The 20,085-nt window shown below is 39.9% G+C and overlaps 2 protein-coding genes across 2 annotated transcripts in view; one reads left to right on the forward strand and one right to left on the reverse strand.

Annotated features, from left to right (window-relative positions):
* The window catches only part of GRK4 (G protein-coupled receptor kinase 4), a 66,441-nt gene extending 51,510 nt beyond the window's left edge, over positions 1-14,931 (reverse strand). Inside the window, exon 1 of the mRNA XM_067558892.1 lies at positions 14,755-14,931. Coding sequence (XP_067414993.1) covers positions 14,755-14,806 — 52 coding nt within the window. The 5' untranslated portion in view covers positions 14,807-14,931. The remainder of the gene's footprint in view (positions 1-14,754) is intronic.
* A 406-nt stretch (positions 14,932-15,337) lies between these two features.
* The window catches only part of NOP14 (NOP14 nucleolar protein), a 34,280-nt gene continuing 29,532 nt past the window's right edge, over positions 15,338-20,085 (forward strand). The window contains exon 1 of the mRNA XM_067558893.1: positions 15,338-15,799. Coding sequence (XP_067414994.1) covers positions 15,602-15,799 — 198 coding nt within the window. The 5' untranslated portion in view covers positions 15,338-15,601. The remainder of the gene's footprint in view (positions 15,800-20,085) is intronic.

Raw genomic sequence — 20,085 nt, forward strand, 5'->3', positions numbered from 1 at the left:
GATGTAAACTAAATAAACGAGCTTCTAAAAGGCACAGAAAAAGAAACACCAATAAGATCACTGCACCAATCACCATAGTTCAGGCCTCAATATTGGTACATACTCAAGAATGCCTGTTGGTACTTGCCCCCAAATATTGTGAGAAGTTTACAAGTAGAAACTCCTTTGTTCCTCAGTTTACAAAAAAAGTGCATTTTTAAAAGATCATAAATCAGTCACATTCATCCTCTTATATAAATTGAACTCTTGCTCATCTTCTTGTTGATGATATACTTCAGTCAACAGCTTTTTTAATCCACTGCCACCAGCCTGGTTCCTTCTATGTGCTCTGGTTCCTATTATAATTAGGAATATAGCTACAATAACGTGCAAAGAACAGGTCAGGCTATCCAATATTGTGAAGACTGAATGCATTAGAAGATAGAGGAAGGCTTTTTGGGTTTTATTCTTTTAAAACCACACTCTTAAATATGCTATTTCTGTTAAAAATTGTGCGGGAGGGCAATTTGCTTTTCAGCTAATGACTCATCTTATTGAGCATTTTGTTACATTTCTGTAGCAATTCAAAACAAGCCATAACTGAAGCTGTAATTATTATGGTTTGTGACAATATCTTTGTATTGATTCCAGAGCTCCTGCCCTGAAATCTCTCTGAGAGGTGCTTCAGATAAATTCTTATAGAAAGGCCAATGCTGTGCTTTGCCAAACAGCAATGATGAAACTGACAGGTTCTGAACTCTCTGCTTTATGGCTGAGCAACATGCTTCAAATGTGAGAGTCCTAGTTAAATATAATACATGAAGGCAAGCAACTGAATATTGACAAAATGTACGAGTGCTTATCTGCAAAGTCTAAATACTAAGATGGGAGAACTAGAGTGCCTGGCATTAAATGAGAATATGGATATAAAACTAGGTGGAATGAGGATAATCAAAAAGGCACAATAATACCAGGATACAAAATATACAGGAATGACAGAGTGGGGAGTAGCACCATATGTGAAAGAAAGCAGAGTCAAATAAGTAAAAAAATCTTTAATGAATCCAACAGTACCATAGAATATCTGTGGATAGAAATTTCATGCTTGAACATAAGAGTATAGCAGTAAGAATACCTATTGAACACCTGACCAGGATGGTGACAGTGACTGGAAATGCTCAAGATTATTGCATTTTCTGCCTTTGTAGCCACTTTAACAGAGGATTTCAAAATATCCCCATATTGACTGGATGTGTCATCTCAGGATGGAATGTAGAAATAAAGTTTCTAGACACCATAAATGACTGCTTCTTGGAGCAGCTACGTCTGCAATCCACCAGGGAAAAGCCCGTTCTTGATCTAACCCCTAGTGTGGCACAGGATCTGATCCAAGCGGTGACTATGATCGCTATTACCGAGCAGTTTGCCTGTAATGTAATTAAATTTAACATCTTTGTAGGGGCAAAAACTGCTGAAGAAACCCACCACAGAAGCATTTAACTTCAAAAAGGGGAACTATGCACATATGAAGAAGCTAGTTAGATGGAAATTAAAAAGGAAGAGTCACAAGGGTGAAAATCTCCATACAGTTTGCAGGCAATTTAAAAATACCATAGAGACTCAAACTAAATGTATGCCCCAACAAAACAAAAAACAAACACCATAAAAAACCCCAAATCACACACACATGGAGAACCAAAAAAAATGTAAAAGCCATCATGGCAAAACAGAGTAAAGAGGTGATTAGAGGAAAAAAGGCATCCTCAAAAAACTGGAATTCAGATCCTACTGAGGAAAACAGAGATCATACTTTTTACACTTGACTTGCCAGAGTTTAGTATGGCAGGCAAAAAAGAATTTTAAGACCAACTAGCTGAGGACACAAAAGATAACAACAAATTTTTTTAAAGTACATCAGAAGTAGGAAGCCTGCCAAATAGCCAGTAGGGCCACTGGACAGTTGAGATGCTAACACAGCATTCAAGGAAGAAAAGACCATTTCAGAGAAACTAAATCAATTTTTTCCATTGTTCTTCACTGCAGAGGATATGGGGAAAAAGATCACACTTGTGGCATCCTTTTAGGAGACAATTTTGAGGAACTTCCCCAGATTGAGGCATCAATAGAGGTGTTGGAACAAATTAATGAATGAAACATTAATAAGCCACCAGGATTACATAGTATTCACCTAAGAGTTCTGAAGCAATTCAAATATGAGATTGCAGAATTACTAACTGTGGGATATAATCTATCATTTAAATCACCTTCTGTATGAGATGACTAGAGGCTAGCTATTGTAATGCTGCGACGTTCCCCTCTGCAATCTACACTGGTATATATACCTGTGTCACCCAAATCTCTCACTTCTGGAGCCCGTCTTGCACTTGCTCCGTCGTATGAGCCCCCACTCCTGGGTCAGCCCACGTATAGCCTTCTGTAAGCAAACAACCCTTAGTTGCTTTTGGCCAGCCACTCATGGGATTATGCAAACACCCCCCAGTCCCAGATGCAACCCTAGGAACTTCCATCTTGCAATGTTCAGTGCTGTCCACTGAACAATGCAAGCTCATGATTAGTTCATCAATTTATCAAAGCAATTGATATGCACCAGCTCTGTCACTTTAAATGAAATCTCTAACACATACTAAGCCACATGCCCTGCTTTAGACAAAAACAAACAGATGTATTAAGTACAGAAAGATTTTAAGTGATTATAAATCAGAGGAATATAAATCAGATTTGACCACGATAAAATAATAGCAAATAATATTCTAAACTAAGCTTAACAATTTCAGTAACTCTACAAAGTCAGATAATGCTTACCACGGGCTGGCTGACTCCTTCAGCCAGGCCCTCACCCTGTGGACAGTCTTTTAGTTGCTTGATATTGTTTTGTAGATGGAAGTGGAAGAGAGCACTAAAATCTCTCTTCTTTCAACACGCTCCTTCGCTCACTTCTGTGCTCAGGTGACAGACAATGTCCAGCATGGCTTCCTCCACTTGAGTCAATGAGCATCCCCTTATCGATGCTTTGGCTAGTCCATTGTTCTCAGAAGAGCTGGTTAGTTTTATGAATGCCTTAGTGAGGCGTCAACGACCTCCCTGCTTTTAGTGTTTGCCTAGACCTGCCTCCAACCATGAGAAATATTTGGGAATATTACATAGCAGAGCTTCATAATCATACATATGACATTACAAAAACCATACTACTATAATAATAATGTTCAGTATGTCATGAGCATTCCAGAAATACCTCACGACATGCTTTGCATTAAACAATACATAATTACACTATAATGGTGAACATGAATGATACACAATCACAACGCAAGGGAGTACATGGGGTGCAGTGTGACAGAAATGCTGATTTTTAAAAAGGCTCTAAAGGCAATCCTGGCAATTACAAGCCGGTAACCCTAACTTCAGTATCAGGCAAATTGGCTGAAATTATAGTAAAGAACAGAATTATAAAGGGAAGCCATGCCTCACCAATGTATTAGAGCTTGTTGACACCTTCAAAGAACATCAAGACAAGGGTGATCCAGTCGATAGAGTGTACTTGGACTTTAAAAAGACTGTGATAAGGTCCTTCATCAAAGGCTCTTAAGCAAAGTAAGCAGTCATGGGATAAGAGGGAAGATCCTTTCATAGATCAGTAACTAGTTAAAAGATAGGAAACAAACAGGTAGGAATAAATGGTCAGTTTTCACAATGGCAAAGTAAATAGAGGGGTCCCTCAAGGATCTGTACTGAGACCTGTGCTATTCAACATATTCAAAAATGAGCTGGAAAAAGGAGTAAACAGTGAGGTGGCAATGTTTGCAGACAATACACAATTACTGAAGATCACAATCAGCTTTGGACTTAACTAAGAGTTACAAAGGGATCTCAGAAAATTGGGTGACTGGGCAACCAAATGGCTAATGAAATTCAATGTTGATAAATGCAAAGCAATGCACATTGGAAAACAATCCCAACAATACATACAAAATGATTGGGTCTAAATTAGCTGCGTCCCTCAAGAAAGATCTTGCAGTCATTATGGGTAGTTTTCTGAAAAACATCTGCTCAATGTATACCAGTAGTCAAAAAGCTAACAGTGTTAGTAACTGTTAGGAAAGGAATAGATATTAAGATAGCAAATATCATAATGCCACTATATGAATCCATAATACACCCACACCTTGAAAATTGCATGGAGTTCTGGCCTATTTGAAAAAGTACAGAGAAGGGTAGTGACAATTATTAGGGGTATGGAACAGCTTTCAGACAAGGAGAGATTAAAGAGACTGAGTCAGCTCAGTTTAGAAAAGAGACAACTAAGGGGGGATATGATAGAGGCGTATGAAATCATGAATAGTGTGGTGAAAGTGTTATTAAGGAATATTAACAACAACAAAACGTTATTCACCCCTTCACACAAACCAGGGGCCACCCAATGAAATAGATAGGCAGCAAATTTAACACATAAGGAAGTATTTCACACATTACACCACCAACCTGTGGAACTCATTGACAGGGATGTTGTGAAGGCCAAGAGTATAACTAGTTTCAAGGAAGAATGAGATATTGATTGACCTATTCTCCATGAACTTGACTATTAACCAAGATTGTCAGGGACACAACCCCACACTCTGAGCGTCCTTAAACCTCTGACTGCTAAAAGCTGGGATTGGATGACATGGGAATCATTCACTCAATAGTTTCCCTGTTCTTTTCATTCTCTCTGAAGCATCTGGCATTTGCACTGTCAGAAGACAGGACACTGGGCTAGATGGATCACTGGTTTGACCCAGGATATCCATTCTTATGTGCTGACAAGCCACTAATTTAGCCTCCTTCAGATGTTTCTTTGGGCTAGATAGGTCTCCAACAGCAAGTGACACATCTTCACATGAAGGGGGGAAAAAACTGTTGTGATAATTACATTATGGTTATGATTGAGGAGGCACTTTAATAAAAACATGTTTTCAAACACTCACAAAGACTTTCCCAACAAATATTAACCTTTGGGATGAAATTTCTCATGTTTACTTTCATTGTAAAAAGGCAGATTTTTTCCTTATAGGAAAGTTCAGTGAGATTCCATTAGATCATTTTTGAGTTATCAGGGCATGATACATGAATGTTTGTTTAAAAAAGCAGCTGGAAACATTTAAACTAATAATTTTTTGAAAAAACAAAAAACAAACTAAACAGCTTACCTTACGTGAGACCTCACTGAAGACAAAGATGTTTGTTACAAAAGTCTTACATTGTGGCAATGAGGAAATTTTGTTTGAAAATAAAGTTTAGGAATCTGAGAATATTTTTCAAAGCAGCAGATTACTTTCCACATAATCAGCCAGCAAGTGGTCATTGTTATTCAGATTAATGTGCATTTATTTCAGTGATTACACGACGCCTGGTCTTTCTGGCAATAGGCAGTAGTAGAGAAATTGGACTCCATCCTATGTTATCAAAGTCTTTATTAGCAAAGTAATGGTAAGATGCTCTTAAGCAGATCCATAAGCTCTATGCCAGGGGTGTCAAACTCGCTGATGGTGACGAGCCAAATTCACAAACTGCACTTCACAGGGGTCATGCAATACCCTCAGCCGAAAACTTCGGGCCATCTTCCCCTTTTCGGCAGCGTGGCATCAGCCTTTTTCGGTGGCGGGATTTCGTGGGGGACCCTGTTGCCAGACTGACTGCATTGCCGCTTTAAGGGATTTCTAGGAGCAATACCCTCCGCCGAAAAATTCAGGACGTCTTCCGCTTTTCGGCGGCTGGGTTCTGCGGAGGAAGGTATTACCGCTTTAAGACTCTCTTAAAGTGGCAATGCCCTCTGCCGACAAATCTCTTAAATCTCATACGCAGAGAAATGTATTAAAGCGGCACTTTCGGCGGCAGCACAACTCACTTAAACTGGCTGAACGCGGGCCGGATCAAAAAGGTTCGCGGGCTGGATGTTTGACACCCCTGCTCTATGCAATAAGATCCAGTGGCTAGAGCAAGTGGTTCTCAATCTTTTCAGACTATTATACCCCTTTTCAAGCATCTGATTTATCTTGCGTACCCCAAATTTCACCTCACTTAAAAACTACTTACTTACAAAATTGGACACAAAAATGCCGCAGCACACTATTGCTGAAAAATTGCTTACTTTCTCATTTTTACCATACAGTTATAAAATAAATTGATTAGAATATAAATACTGTACTTGCGTTTCAGTGAATTATATAGAGCAGTATAAACAAGACATTTTGTTTGTATGAAATTTTAGTTTGTACCGACTTTACTAGTGCTTTTTATATAGCCTGTTGTAAAACTAGGCAAATATCTAAATGAGCTGATGTACCCGCAGAAGACTTCTGCATAGTATGCGTACCCCTGGTTGAGAACCAGTGCCCTAGATGACTTTGGGGAAAGTCACAACATCTTTTTGTGCCTTAGTTTATCCACCTGCAAATTGCTGATAAAAGGTCTTTTCTAAAATGCTTTGAACTCTATGGTTGAAGAACACTCAGGAAGTACAAGTAATACTGTGGGTTCGTGTTTGCTTCCAAACAAACACTTGCACAACTAATAAAAGGCAAACAATCAGATAACATTAGATGAGAAAGCTAAATCAGCCCCACCCAGCAGAACTCTGTAAGCACACAGCTGTATCAAAGAGACATAAATGCACTGCATGCCTTTATCTGAATATGAGATCAAAGGGTTGGTCTTCATTTTGGTTTTACTTTTGGGGAAAAAAAAGTGCAGTGACAAGATACATGGAGAACACAGATACAGAGTTACAAATCCTCTCCATCAGCCATAACCTTGCATAGTACATGATGTACAGGCACAAACCCAACAGTATACAGTAATATACCAATTTATGCACAAGGGGGTCTAAATAAAGCTGAAGAGGGAATCACACATTTTAACTTTTTTTCAATTGTGTTTACATTTTTAACCATAACATATCAATATAAGTGGACTTCTTCCTTTATTATTTCTATTGTTTAATTGAGTTGGTGCAAAGAATCAGATTATGTTAGAGGAGCATGTACAATAACTCAATAGTCTTAAAATTGTTAGACATTTTCTGCAGAAGCAGAATACAATATACAGGGCTTAGTTTAAATATTTTGAGTCCAAAGCTGGGTGAGGGGGGAGACAAACAGCTATTTCTTACCCTGGCCCCACAATTCTTTGCAGCCCAGCTTGCCCCAATTATATCATGTTGCTTGGAAGCAAAAGCAACCAGGATTTCTACCAGGATCCTGTTGCTGCACCCTTCTTGGAGGCTTTTATAGTAACCTTTGGTTTGTAGGCATCTAATAAATTTGAAGCTCTACAGCCCTGCTAGTTGCTAAATGAAAGATTTTCCTTACTATATCACATCACACAAGCCTCCTCCTAACAGGCTGTATGGAATAGTAGAGTAGGGAAGACATCGCTCTAGAAGCTCCTTAGAAGTTCTAAATAAAAGGGGGAGAAAGAACAAGAAGAGACAGAAAATTCCTTCTCGCTTCCAATAGCTGGGGAACGGGTGGAACTTCACATTGATCAGACACCCATAAACTAGCAGCTGAAAGGGAAGGATACCCCAAAAGAGTCTGGGGCAGTATCCTCACAGAAATAACAGCAACTCTCCTCATCTTTCATGTCCACACTGGTTAGTAGGATTGGTCTTCTGACCAGATGGTATCTTGTAAATTTTTCCATTCCTGTATATTTATTTTTTCAAGCACTTTGTCTTTCAGAATTAAGTGATCTGAATACATTTACAAAATATAAGATCCAGGGGACAAGTTTTAGGGGTTATGCAGACCTATAAGCATCCACCACTTCCAACTTACTATCAAATGTTCTGCTGCATCCAGCATTGTGCTACCTTAGATAATCACCTGCCCTGCCTGTGATACAACTGCTCATCTAGATTAACATTAGTTTACTAATCTCACACACGTCACTTCCCTATTATACCCTCAGAATGGAGAAATAGCTACTTCTAACAATCCCTCACAAGGACAGAAAGAAAAAGAGTGAAATTGCTTTTTCAAACTGACAGACTGATCTTTCAACTTAGAATATTCAGCAGATATTCACCTGCCTTGATCAGAACATTTTTCTAGGCTGTGAAGTTACAGAGATAATCCACCAAGTGGTCTGACCAAGACCACGGTTCAAGATAGACAAACTAGTCACAGTAGAATAATTCTGTTTGTAGATGTCAAGTTAGAGACTAATTGAACATTAAGAACAGCAAGAAACTGGCAGATGTACCTTATTTTATAAGCAGAATGCATGCTAGACGCAGAATATATTAAAAACAATAATAAGCAATACCGAAGAAACAGATACATCAGAGAAGGCAAATTAATTTCTCTCTTCCTATTTCACATTACACAGTTCTAATATGGTCCTTTACTGAACCCACAGGATGGAATAGTTGTGTGAATTGGATACTTCCTTACAAAAGCCAGAAGGAAAATCAAGTGAGCCTTTTAGGCTCAAACTATTTGGGACAGCCTTTAGAAAAGCTGCTGTATTTGATTTCTTTTTTTAAAAAAAAAAAAGAACCAAAGAAGATCTAGAAAGAATTTGTCCCATCTTAGATCTGGATTTTAGAGACGTAGCGCATTAAATTTTACATGAATTTTTTTGAAAACCATGTGCACATTTGCGCAGCTATTTTGTATCCACAATCATTCTCAGCACCCATGGAGGCCACTAGAGCAAGTAAGTGGATGTGCAATTGATGTAAAGAATCAATTTCAGTAATCCTGTGAACAGTTAGGAATGCTAATGCATAAACATTTTAGTTTGTGCACCCAATGTCCATAACCTATGACTCTCCCATATTCCTTCAAACTTGCTCACCCAGTAAATTTACCTAGGCTGAAACTAGATTTAACTAATCTGATCTAGAATTTAGTATTGTTATTTTACAATAAGAATGTGGTCCACAGCTACATTCATTTATATCTATTTTAACTAAGTCTCTCTACTGGATGCATTAACAGGATGAAGTGGAGCAAAATAGAGATAACTTCACGTAGATAATATCTCACCCTCCCAATTATTCTTTGAAAAGTGCTTTAAAATCCAACATCCCCTTCTATATGCTCTCAGGCATTTATAAGAATTTATATTATGGTAGCATTGCAGGCCCCAAGCAGGTTCACAGACACGAATACACAGAATAAGGCAGTGTCTCTTTAAATAGATTAGGAGACCTCTAGCGGTGCTCACTGTGCTATAGGTTTCAGAAAACAGCCAGAGCATCAATATGCATAGGTCTTGCATATTGTGTATATTTAGTAAACACGTTTATTTGGACCCCACTGTGCCCACGTCATTCTTCTTGTTCTTTTTGTCACGTAAAGGGCAAAAGTCAAGACAGCTCCATTGTGCATAGTGCTGTACAAATACAGAAAGACATTCTCTACAAAGAGCTTACAGTCTATTTTAAAATAAGATGCAATAAGTGAGTGTAACAAGCTATTATTATTAGATGCTCTTATGCCGTGTGACACACGGCAACCCAGTCTTTCCACCTCCATCTGTCTAATGCCGAGTTTCTGACTCAGTTATAGTCGGTTTCCATGACAGCTGCATCTTTCTCAATGGTTTTCTTATAAGTGATCTATTGTCCTCTTCCTCCTCCCAACCTCACCATCTTCCACCAGGTGATGGTCAATCAAGTGCTTGTCTAGGAATACAGTTTTCTGACATCCATACATAACCAAACCACTTCAGCTTTCTTTCTTGAATCATTGTCTCTGCAGTGTGCTGGCCAGTCCTTTATAACATATCAGCATTGTTTACTTCATCCCACCAGTTGACACCAAGTTTTATTCACAAGCAGCTCTGATGGAACGAATTAAGTTTTCTTTTATGGGTTTCCTAGCATTTGACAAGTTTCAGAAAGATAACACAATTTGGGTATCATAATATCTTATTCTTATAAGTTTGAGTCAACTCATTTCTAATCTTGTAGAGCTTGTGTTGCCTTTTTGTTGAGGAGTACAAGTGTGTGTCTATGCTTCAGTCTCACTTGCCCATATGCTCTCTAGCAATAATTTAAAAGGTTTTGTTCATTTTCCTGTCAGTTACTGGGGCTCAGGAGTATTTTTATATTGGATTGCTTTAAGCAATGAATAAAGGAAGGCTCTTAAGCAAGATAAAGATATACATTAGTGTTATGAAGGAAAGCAATTTATCACAAGCTACACTACATATTTCTTCTTATTTGCCTTAAAGAAGAAGACTGAAATGAATGAGGCCTACATATTCATAGTAAAAGATTTAGCAAGCTAGTGAATGACACATAAAACTAACAAATTATTGATACAAAAGCAGTAACAGAACAAGAACTAGATGGCTTTTCTGAATTTTTACATAATTCTTTCAGAAAAATCAGTTTATATTTGATGAATGATTTTTCCCCCCCATGTATTCCCTCTTCATGTCTTCCAGAAAACCTAATATTACATTAAATATTTTTGCTAGAAAAAGGAAGTTAGTGTAAGTATTCATTTCCCCCACTTTATTGTAAAAATAGAAGTAATCCAACTATTTTTCTTTTAAATATAAAAATCCCTGCACAGGAAAGTTATGTATAAAAATGTACAGATCTCATGAAATTACAAGTATTCTAGTTTTACTCTCACAGCTCCTGTCACCATAATTGCTTTAATATTTGTATAGCTTTTTACCTCAGTAGCTTATATATTACATAATGTAGTGCTTCACTATACTCAGTATTGTTTTCCAGCTTTCTTTATAATCCTTGTCTTTTCAACAGCTCATCAATTCCAGAAAACAAGAGGTTTTTTCATCTGAAATTTTCTATACCTAGGCTATCCTGAATTCTTCTCTCCCTACCCCCATCTACCTTTAAAAAAAAAACAAAAAACCCAAACCCTAAAATAGCTTAAGTGTTATTTCTATTTCTTCTGATGATCATTTGAGTATTCTTAAGGTAATTTTAGGAGGAAAACATATCTCCTTACCTCCCACATGTGTATAAAACCATGCCACCCAGTCTGATTTTTAAAATAAATAAATAGAAGTATCACTGACCCAGATGTAAGCCAGGCAGATTTATATAAGAATGTGATGTAGGACCAAGGAGTAATAGGAAGTCCTTTTTTTGGACATAATGGCCAGGCATACAAAGATGAGCTATTGACTAATTGCTAAATTATGTTAAAAGAAGTTAAAAACTACAGTTAATATTTCCCTAGTATTACTTCCCCATGCAAGGAATTGATGTAGTTGCCATAGGGATGTTATGTGATCATGAATGCAGAAGAGGTGGGCCACATGACCATATTTTATTAAAATGTGGTTCATGCTGCTCCATGGTAGCAGTCCTCAAAGGGGACAAACATACAGGACAAATTTGGAGTTTCTGGATTCAGCTGGTTTTGGACATAATATGAAAACATGAAGATACTAGAGGAAAAATTGGACAAATGGGTTGATAAAGACTGGCATCATTGTCAAGCAGATTGAATAAGTTTAACACCACAAGTAAAGCATATTATGCAAAAATACTGGTAGACATTCAAAGTCTTCAGACATTCAGGGACTGGAATAATTGAGAATTTAATTAAAATTCAATTAATTGGATTTTATATTTTAAATTATTTTAATTAATTAAAACAAACCATATTTTAGCCAGCAAGTATTTCCATACCCACACATCTCTTCTAGATTGTCAGCATAATAGCAGAAACACTTTACACTTCTTTTGGCAAATGGGTGGTCCATAGAAACAACTGGCAGTACTTTTTGTACTATCAACTGCCAACATCATTAGAATCAGCCCTACAAAAGAGGAAAGAATTTGGAAGTTATTTTGCTTGAAGTCATTCCTAAAAGTCACAAGGCCTAATAGTTTCAAGCCAGCATTTCCTAATCAAATGCCAAGACCTTAGCTACCATTCTATTAATGGCACAAGACATCACCCAAAACTAAAGGGATCTCATCATTGTTAAGACACCTTCCAAAACCATCAAGGTTCTCCCCACACATTCTTAGAGGCATGGTCTATTAATCTGATTTTGAGTCTAGGAGCCAGGAATTCCTGAATTCTAACCAAGGCTTTGAAGTAGACCTTTTCTATGGATGTGAGCAAGGCATGCAACACCTCTGCTTCAATTTCCTTATCTGTGAAATGCAGATAATAACCATCTACCTCACAGGATTAGTGAAGGATTGATGTTCGTAAAGTGATTTCAAGATTAATATTTTGCCTACCCCATCCGTGTCATGAGAAAGCGTCAAGTTAGACAGCTATGTACTACATAGCTAAGAACATAGTCCTTTTTCCTCTAGCCTGGCTTTGAGAAATGGAAATGGATTTAACTTTTTACAGGAACATAGTAGAGTCGGAAAAATAATTAGCAAATTCAAGTGAAATATTTATGCTATAATAAAAGTATGTAACTTGCTCCCATCCAACCTTATGCAATTTCCCCATTTCATAAGATGAATTATTGATGTAGTCCAACATTAACTGCAAGATCCTCGGAGCTATGCTGCTTTAGACCTGCTGAGGATATGACCTTTATGTAAGAAGCAGCAACTATGCACTTTCCTAGTCTCTTCTGCCCCTGCACACTACGCAATGAGAGATGAAAAAACGACAGCTGGAAAGGAAGAGATGCCTCAGAGAACTGGGTGGTTTTTGACCCACCCGTCCAGCTCTCTCTAAGTGAACATTTACTCTATTTCTTATGCATCCATCACCACAGTATTTGAGTCAGTTTCATGCACCCACAGCCCTCACACCAGCTCAGGATAGAGGGGACAGCAACTAAGCTGATGTGGGGTGTTCCTGTTGAAAGTAGGGAAGCAAACCTTCCCAGGACCAGTAAGTGCACTCCATATATGGCAAATACATTTTTCAAAGTGTTACTCAAACAGTAATGTAAGACACATCAAGATGCCCCCAAGACAGAAACCTAAAAGACCGAAGACAGGACATTCACTACTGATAAAGTGATTAGGATTCAAAGCCAAAATCTATTGTACTTGCTCATAACTATATAAAGGGAAAAGGGAGAAAGAATAGAAACATAATGTTTACTCACTGTCATTACTCCTCACAATAAATTTAATCTTGGGTAGGATTGGTCACATTCAAACCAGCTGCTCTCAAACTACACATCTGAGAGTACAGTAAAAACTCTCATTTTGGTCAGTCATGCAATCATAATTTATTCTATATATAGTGGAACCTAAATTAAGGAGGGAACCCTATGTTAAGCAGCCACTTGAAAGCACACCCAGTTACCAGTCTACCCTTAGTGGGATCTGGCTCCAAGCTCTACTGTGCCCATGCTCCGTCCACACGCTCCCTATTTCTTAGATCATTCCAATGCAAACTCCAACCCCAGGCTGCAACCCCACAGATGTGTATTGTCAGTGGAACAAACCACTTATCAAAGCTGAGGCGGTCTTTTTAACTAACAAAACTATATGGGAAATATATCAAAATTGTGATCTTTATTCTATTTTCTAAGCCCAATTTCAAAAATTAGAAGACTGATTTATTTATTTTTTTATTCAGGCTACTTAAGGCAGTTTTCACTGGATACATGTATAGTATATGTGCCAAACCCATTTAGAGTGGGAGTGACTTGCAAAACATATAGGGCCAGATTTTTCTACCCTTACACACTTGAGTCATCCCACTGAAATCAGCAGGACTCTCAAAAAGCTACTCAATGCAATTAGGAGTAACAGGATCAGGTCCAAAGAGAACAAGAACAGTGGAGTTCAGGGGCAGAATCTACTATGGTAGAGTGGAAGTCTGGAGAGGCTTTCATGCAGCCATTTATGCAACTGTGCATTAAAAAAAACATTTAAGAAACAAGATTTCATGTATTTAAAATATGGTTGCTCATTGGAGAAGCCATCTTAAAGTTAGATGACTCTCAGCAGTTATACACATTTATAGTCAGACACTTTAATACCAAGCAGTGAAAGACGCTCAACCTGAAACTGCAGGCAGCATTTATCAGTTACTTTTTACATTGTCAGGGAATTTGAGGACAAGACAAAAGTTTCTTAAAGTTTTAGATAAAGTTAGAGCCTATTTAAATTGAATAGGTAGCTTCTCCCTGATAGTTGGGGCTGCAGCCACATAACCTACCCTCCCATCCCATAACCACTTTTTGAATTAAAGTGAAAGATTAAATCTCTCTCTGAAACAGCCGGCAAAGTCATTTGCACCCAAGGAAGTGAGAGAGTGAAGAAACATTAACAACTATTTACATTTAATACCCAAACAAGAGAAATTTGGCAGGAGTATTTATCATCACACTATTGGATGTTTACATCCTACCTTGGTGAAGCTGAGGAACAAGCTCCACGCTCCTTAGCGCTGATAAAGACTCCCCCACATCTTACCTTCAGCCTCGCATCCAGGCGCTGGATCCTTTCCCCTTCATTCTCCCAGCCCACGTCTCTTTCCCCACCCTCATTTCAGTGCCTTCCCTCCTCATCCAGCCTCTGCCTCTCGTTGCAACCATCCGCTCCCCTGCACCCTTCGAGTCGCCCCTTCCCCAAACACTCCCTCCACATTGCCCATCTCCCCTCCTCCCCTGGCAGCCGGGCTCCTCTCCCCTCCCCTCCGCCGCCTCCCTCTCGCGCCCTCCCATCCCCCTTCGCCCCCACTTCTCCTCTCACCCTCAAGCCTCGCCTCTTGCCCCCGTCCTTTCCCAGCACCCCGTCCCCTCCGCCGCGCGCGCACGCACCCCTTCTTCGCCCCCTGCGCCGCTCACCTTCCCTGGCTTTCAGCAGCACCGTGTTGGCCACGATGTTCTCGATCTCCATGATAAAGGCTCCGACCCCTCTATCCCCTCAGAGCCGCCGCCACCTCCTTCGCCCCCGCCTCCTGCCCCGCCACCGCCGGGACACCCGGGCTCTACTCATCCGGCCCCGAAGTCTAGTGCTGGGCGCTGCTCTCACCCATCATCATCATCATCACCCGCTCCTCACCGCCCCCCCCCCCGCTTAAAGGGGCGGGGAAAGGGGCCGGGCGGGGGCAGCCCACAGGGGGCGGGACTATGCCGCGCTCCTCCTCCTCCTCCTCCCTCGCTCGCTCCTGACGGCTCCGCCCCGCAGACTACAGCTTCCAGCAGGCGACGCGCTCCGCCCGCCCCGCGCCCCTTGCGTCCAAGCAGGCTCATTGGTAGCTAGGAGTAATGAGCGCGCGCACTCGCTGGAGCGTTGCATGCTGGGAGGGTAGAGCCGCTCCGATCTCTTCTCTTGTTTGAGCCTCGCCGCTGCTGCCGCCCACAAGTATCGCGGGATTTTGCGACAAACTCTCGCGAGAAGTGTGGGGTGCGGCTCTAGAGTGGTCGGGGGTGTGTGAGTGGTCGGTAGCGAAGCTGGGCTAGGTCTTACGATACTGAGACGTTCTCGCGCGAGGTGCGTGCAGCAGCCGCCAGCTGGGAGGGAACCAGCCCCTCGGGGTAGGTTAAGGTCGGGGTCGTTGGGTGCCATTTTCTTTAGCGTGGCTCCCTTCCCTCCCCCCCATCCCCTCTGCCTCAGGAACCTGTCTGTCCGAGACCGTGGTCCCCGGTTCTTCATGCTGCTGAGCGAATATTAACACACACACACTCTAGGATGGGAAAAGCAGCTAAGCAGAGGAGAAAGGGCCTGGTGGCTGCCAGAGCCAAGGACCCAAGCGGGGCCGTGACGGCGATGGTCAAGAACAACCCCTTCGAGGTGAAGGTCAACAAGCAGAAGTTTCATATCTTGGGGAGGAGAACCAAACACGATGTGGGGCTGCCGGGCGTCTCGCGGTCCAAGGCTGTCAAGAAGGTAAGAAAACGCCGGACTGGGGGGAAGGCCCCTCACCAGACGAGGACTGGACTGAACTGGAGTAAACCCCTGTTGCCAGATGGCAGCAGCTGTGGTGCACATCCTCAGATTATGCAAATGATCAAGGAAGTCTATAGTGTGGCCCAGAGGGTTTGATGGCGCAAATCTCACCCAGACTGCCCTTATGTTATGTGGGGGTACAGCCCCATTCTCAAACAACAGCCACAGAATAGAGTAGAGGCCGATCAGTAGGGATTTTTTCCTGCCTTTTGTTATTTACTTGCTCTGTAACTTTTGGTAAGTCAATTTATTCTTCTACTTATTGATGGTGGTGATGTGTGTGTGTTGCAGTGGCATCTAAGGGCCCCAATGAGGAGTGAGTACTGTATAAATATGGATAAATAAACTGTACCTTCTCTGGAAAATTGTCAGGCAAAAAGATTGCTCTGTGTCTTGAGTTCTCTGACTAGAAAGTAAGGATGACATTTACCTTACTATAGAACTATACATCCTATACATTCACATCTTGAATGTTGCGTGCAGATCTGGTCCCCCACCCAATCTCAAAAAATGATGTACTGGAATTGGAAAAGGTACAGAGAAGGGTGACATAAGGAAGCTGTTCCATGTCTTTTCTGACGTGAGATTAAAAAGACTGGGATTTTTCAGCTTGGAAAAGAGACAACTAAGAGGGGGAGATGATAGAGGTCTATACAATCTTGACTGGTGTAGAGAAAGTGAATAAGGAATATTTTACTCCTTCACATAACACTAGAAATAGGGGTCACTCATTGAAATTAATAGGCAGCAGGTTTAAAACAAACAAAAGTTTGTTCTTCACACAATGCACAATAAACCTGTGGAACTCCTTGCCAAGGGGTGTTGTAAGGCCAAAACTATAACAGGGTTTGAAAAAGAACTAGATAAGTTCCTGGAGGATAGCCATTGATGGACCTATTAGCCAGGATGGGTAGGTAGTGTCGCTAGCCTCTGTTTGCCAGAAGCTGGGAGTGGACAACAAGGGATGAATCACTTGATTGCCTTTTCTGTTCATTCTCTCTGAAGCACTTGGCATTGACCACTGTCAGAAGACAGGATAATGGGCTAGGTGGATCATTGGTCTGACTCAGTATGGCCGTTCTTATGATCATAACTACAAAGTCCTTTATTGTTATTATTTATTGTTGTTATTATGATGTTGATCCAAGCTACACTGGTCGAACTGGCATTATGACGTAGACATGTCAGGATGCAATGCGATGATGATGCCTCAAAATGATGATGCCACTTTAAAGATGTCCATGTGTTCATGAAACTCAGAATGTCTCAATGAGTTCCTTATGTCCCATACCCTGAGACCATCTCTAAAACTGGCCCCTACAATGTTATATACTGTTCCTGTTGTGACATTAAGGTCAGAGCTCTGTCTTCAGGATGAAATGACTTATTAGCCACATTAGGTGAATGGTGAAAATACATGAGCCTTCACTTCCTTTCATCCTGTTAAGAATCATAATCAACATCTAACTTCCCAATTTTCCCCTTAATCAGATTGACAGAGGGGTTTTCACCTTCCTCTGCAGCATGGGACATGGCTCACTTGCAGGTTTAAACTAGTGTCAGTCGTGAATTCTCTGTAATTTGAAGTCCTAAACCATGATTTGAGAATTTCAGTAATTCAGCCAGAGGTTAAGGGTCTATTTCAGGAGTGGGTGAGTGAGGTTTTTTGCCTACAATGTGCAGGAGGTCAGACTAGATCACTGGCTCTCAACCTTTTAAGATTATTATTATACCTCTTTCAGGAGTCTGATTTGTCTTGTGTACCCTCAAATTTCACCTCACTTAAAAACTACTTGCTTACAAAATCAGACATAAAAATACAAAAGTGTCATAGCACACTATTACTGAACAATTGCTTACTTTCTCATTTTACCGTATAATTATGAAATAAATCAATTGGAATATAAATATTGTACTTACATTTCAGTATATAGAGCAATATAAAGTTGTCTCTATGAAATTTTAGTTTGTACTGACTTTGCTAGTGCTTTTTATGTAGCCTGTTGTAAAACTAGGCAAATATCTAAATGAGTTGATGTACCCTCTGGAAGACCTCTCCGTACCCCTAAGGGTACATGTACCCCTGATTTGAGAACCACTGGATTAGATGATCGCAATGGTTCCTTCTGACCTTAAAGTATAAGTCTAATAAGTATGGGAAATCTAACATAATGCCCACAAACTGCTTCATACATTATTCTGATTTACTGTTCAAGAAAAGTAATATTCTAGCTTGCTGAAATCACAGATTGAGAGTATGCCTACGCTATAGTGGCACAGCTTCAGCCATGCTGCTGTAGTGTAGACACTACAGGAGGGGTTTTTCTGTTGCTATGGTAAGTGGGCCTCCTTGAGAGGCAGTGGGTTGATGGAGGAATTCTTCTGTTGACCTAACTGCGTCTACAGTGTGGATTAGTTCACCCTAACTGTGTCGCACACGGCATGACATTTTTTACAGCCCTTAGCAATATAGATAGGTTGATCTAAGTTTCAGGTGTAGACCAGAATTCAAACAAATTTGGACTTCTCCCAGTGGTCTATACCAGTGTTTCTCAATGGCTAGTCTGTGGCGGACTCCTTGCTGACCCCTGAGATTTCCCTGACAGTTTAAGAAGGCAGTAAGCGTGTCTCTGGTATAAAAAAAAATGAGAAACGCTGGTCTATACCACAGTGCAAATTTAGGTCCAAGCCTGTAAAATGTTAACTTCATTAACATAGTCTCTTTGATTTCAGTTTAAGGCTTAAGTCTTTACAGAATTGGGGCCTTAGTCATTTTACTTTATGGGAAACACTGTTATTTGAGAAGACCAAGAGTAAGAAGCCTGGATTACAAAGGACCTGTACCCAAGTGAACATCTTTTTTAAATATTATTTTAAAGTTTCCCCTTATTAGAAGGGAAATGGTTAGGCAAGTGCTAAGATAAGACTTCTGCTTTTCTTTTAAACTGAGTGTTGTTACTTCATCTTATCAAACTACCCTTACCCGGTTTGTCTATTTCATCTGCCAGTTGCATCCTCTACTCTTTGTATTTTAGATTGTGAGCTCTGGGTGAAGGGACTGTCTCCATTGTTACTTCTTTCTACAGCACCTACCTGTTCGTTATTATGATTCCTTGGTGCTACTGTAATATAAATAATAGGCCACGGACTGCAGCATCGGAGTGGTACTCTGACTTGTCACTGAGTCCATAGCCAAAAACACCACCACATTAGTACATTACATTAACTACATACATACTTTATGCCTGAGAGCCTAGCAACCTATGGCATCCCTTACTGAAGGCACCAGAACTACTTCCCAATCTGTCTCTGCAAATGCAGCACGAGTGATGTAAATCCAGTACTGGATTATATTAAATCTGTGTTTAAAAAAAAAAAAATTAATTTCCTTCACATTCTCACTGCCATGTATATGCCGTCCATCAGTAAACAGAATTTAGAGATCTCCTTCAAAAGAAAAACAAATGTATCTGTGAAATAATACAATACAAGGGAAACTGTGTTTTAATTTTTCATTGTGCATATTTTGAAAACCCTTGAGAAGCCCTGTATGCGATAAAGTTACTGTGAATAAAGGCAATTAATGATGGTCTGCCTAATAAGTGTCAAGATGGAGAAGGGTTTTCTTTGCTAAAAGTATTAAAAAGAGAAACTGGATCATGTTAAAAATTCCTTGAAAATTATATACATGTATGTTAAATAAACAGATGGAAGGGAAACATAAATTTTACAGTGTCTCAGATGAAGTAGGACTTCACTTATTTAGTGTTTCTGCATCTGTGACATGGGTGCAGAAGGCAATAGCTAGAAACTTCAGCCATTTTGCTGTCCACAGTAGTTTGAGATAATAATAATAATAATAATAATAGAATTTATCCTCAAGAATCAGCTAAACATTTTTTTTAATGCTTTGTATTGCTACTGGCCTTTTTGAACCTAATACTGAAGGTAGCCAGCTTGCTGAAAATATATTGGTTGTGATGTGGCAGTGTGAGAGGAAGAGATTGTAAATTAGTTTCCAGATTGTTTTAACATTGGCCTTGGTGTTACAAAATTTTAATTGATTAATACTGGAAAATTAAATGTCTTGTTACTAAGTGTTTGGGTTTTTTTTTTTTCCTTTTAAAAAAAAAATGCCAAGTAAATCAAGTGCTAGTAAAATATACTGTATTAACAGTACTAGGAAGTGGTGAAACTCTCTTTATCTGCAAAACAGATACAATACA

This window comes from Emydura macquarii, unplaced genomic scaffold, assembly GCF_026122565.2.
Source record: "Emydura macquarii macquarii isolate MOO-44397 ecotype Brisbane River unplaced genomic scaffold, CSIRO-AGI_Emac_v2 contig_2199, whole genome shotgun sequence".
In the NCBI taxonomy this organism is placed as follows: Eukaryota; Metazoa; Chordata; order Testudines; family Chelidae; genus Emydura; species Emydura macquarii.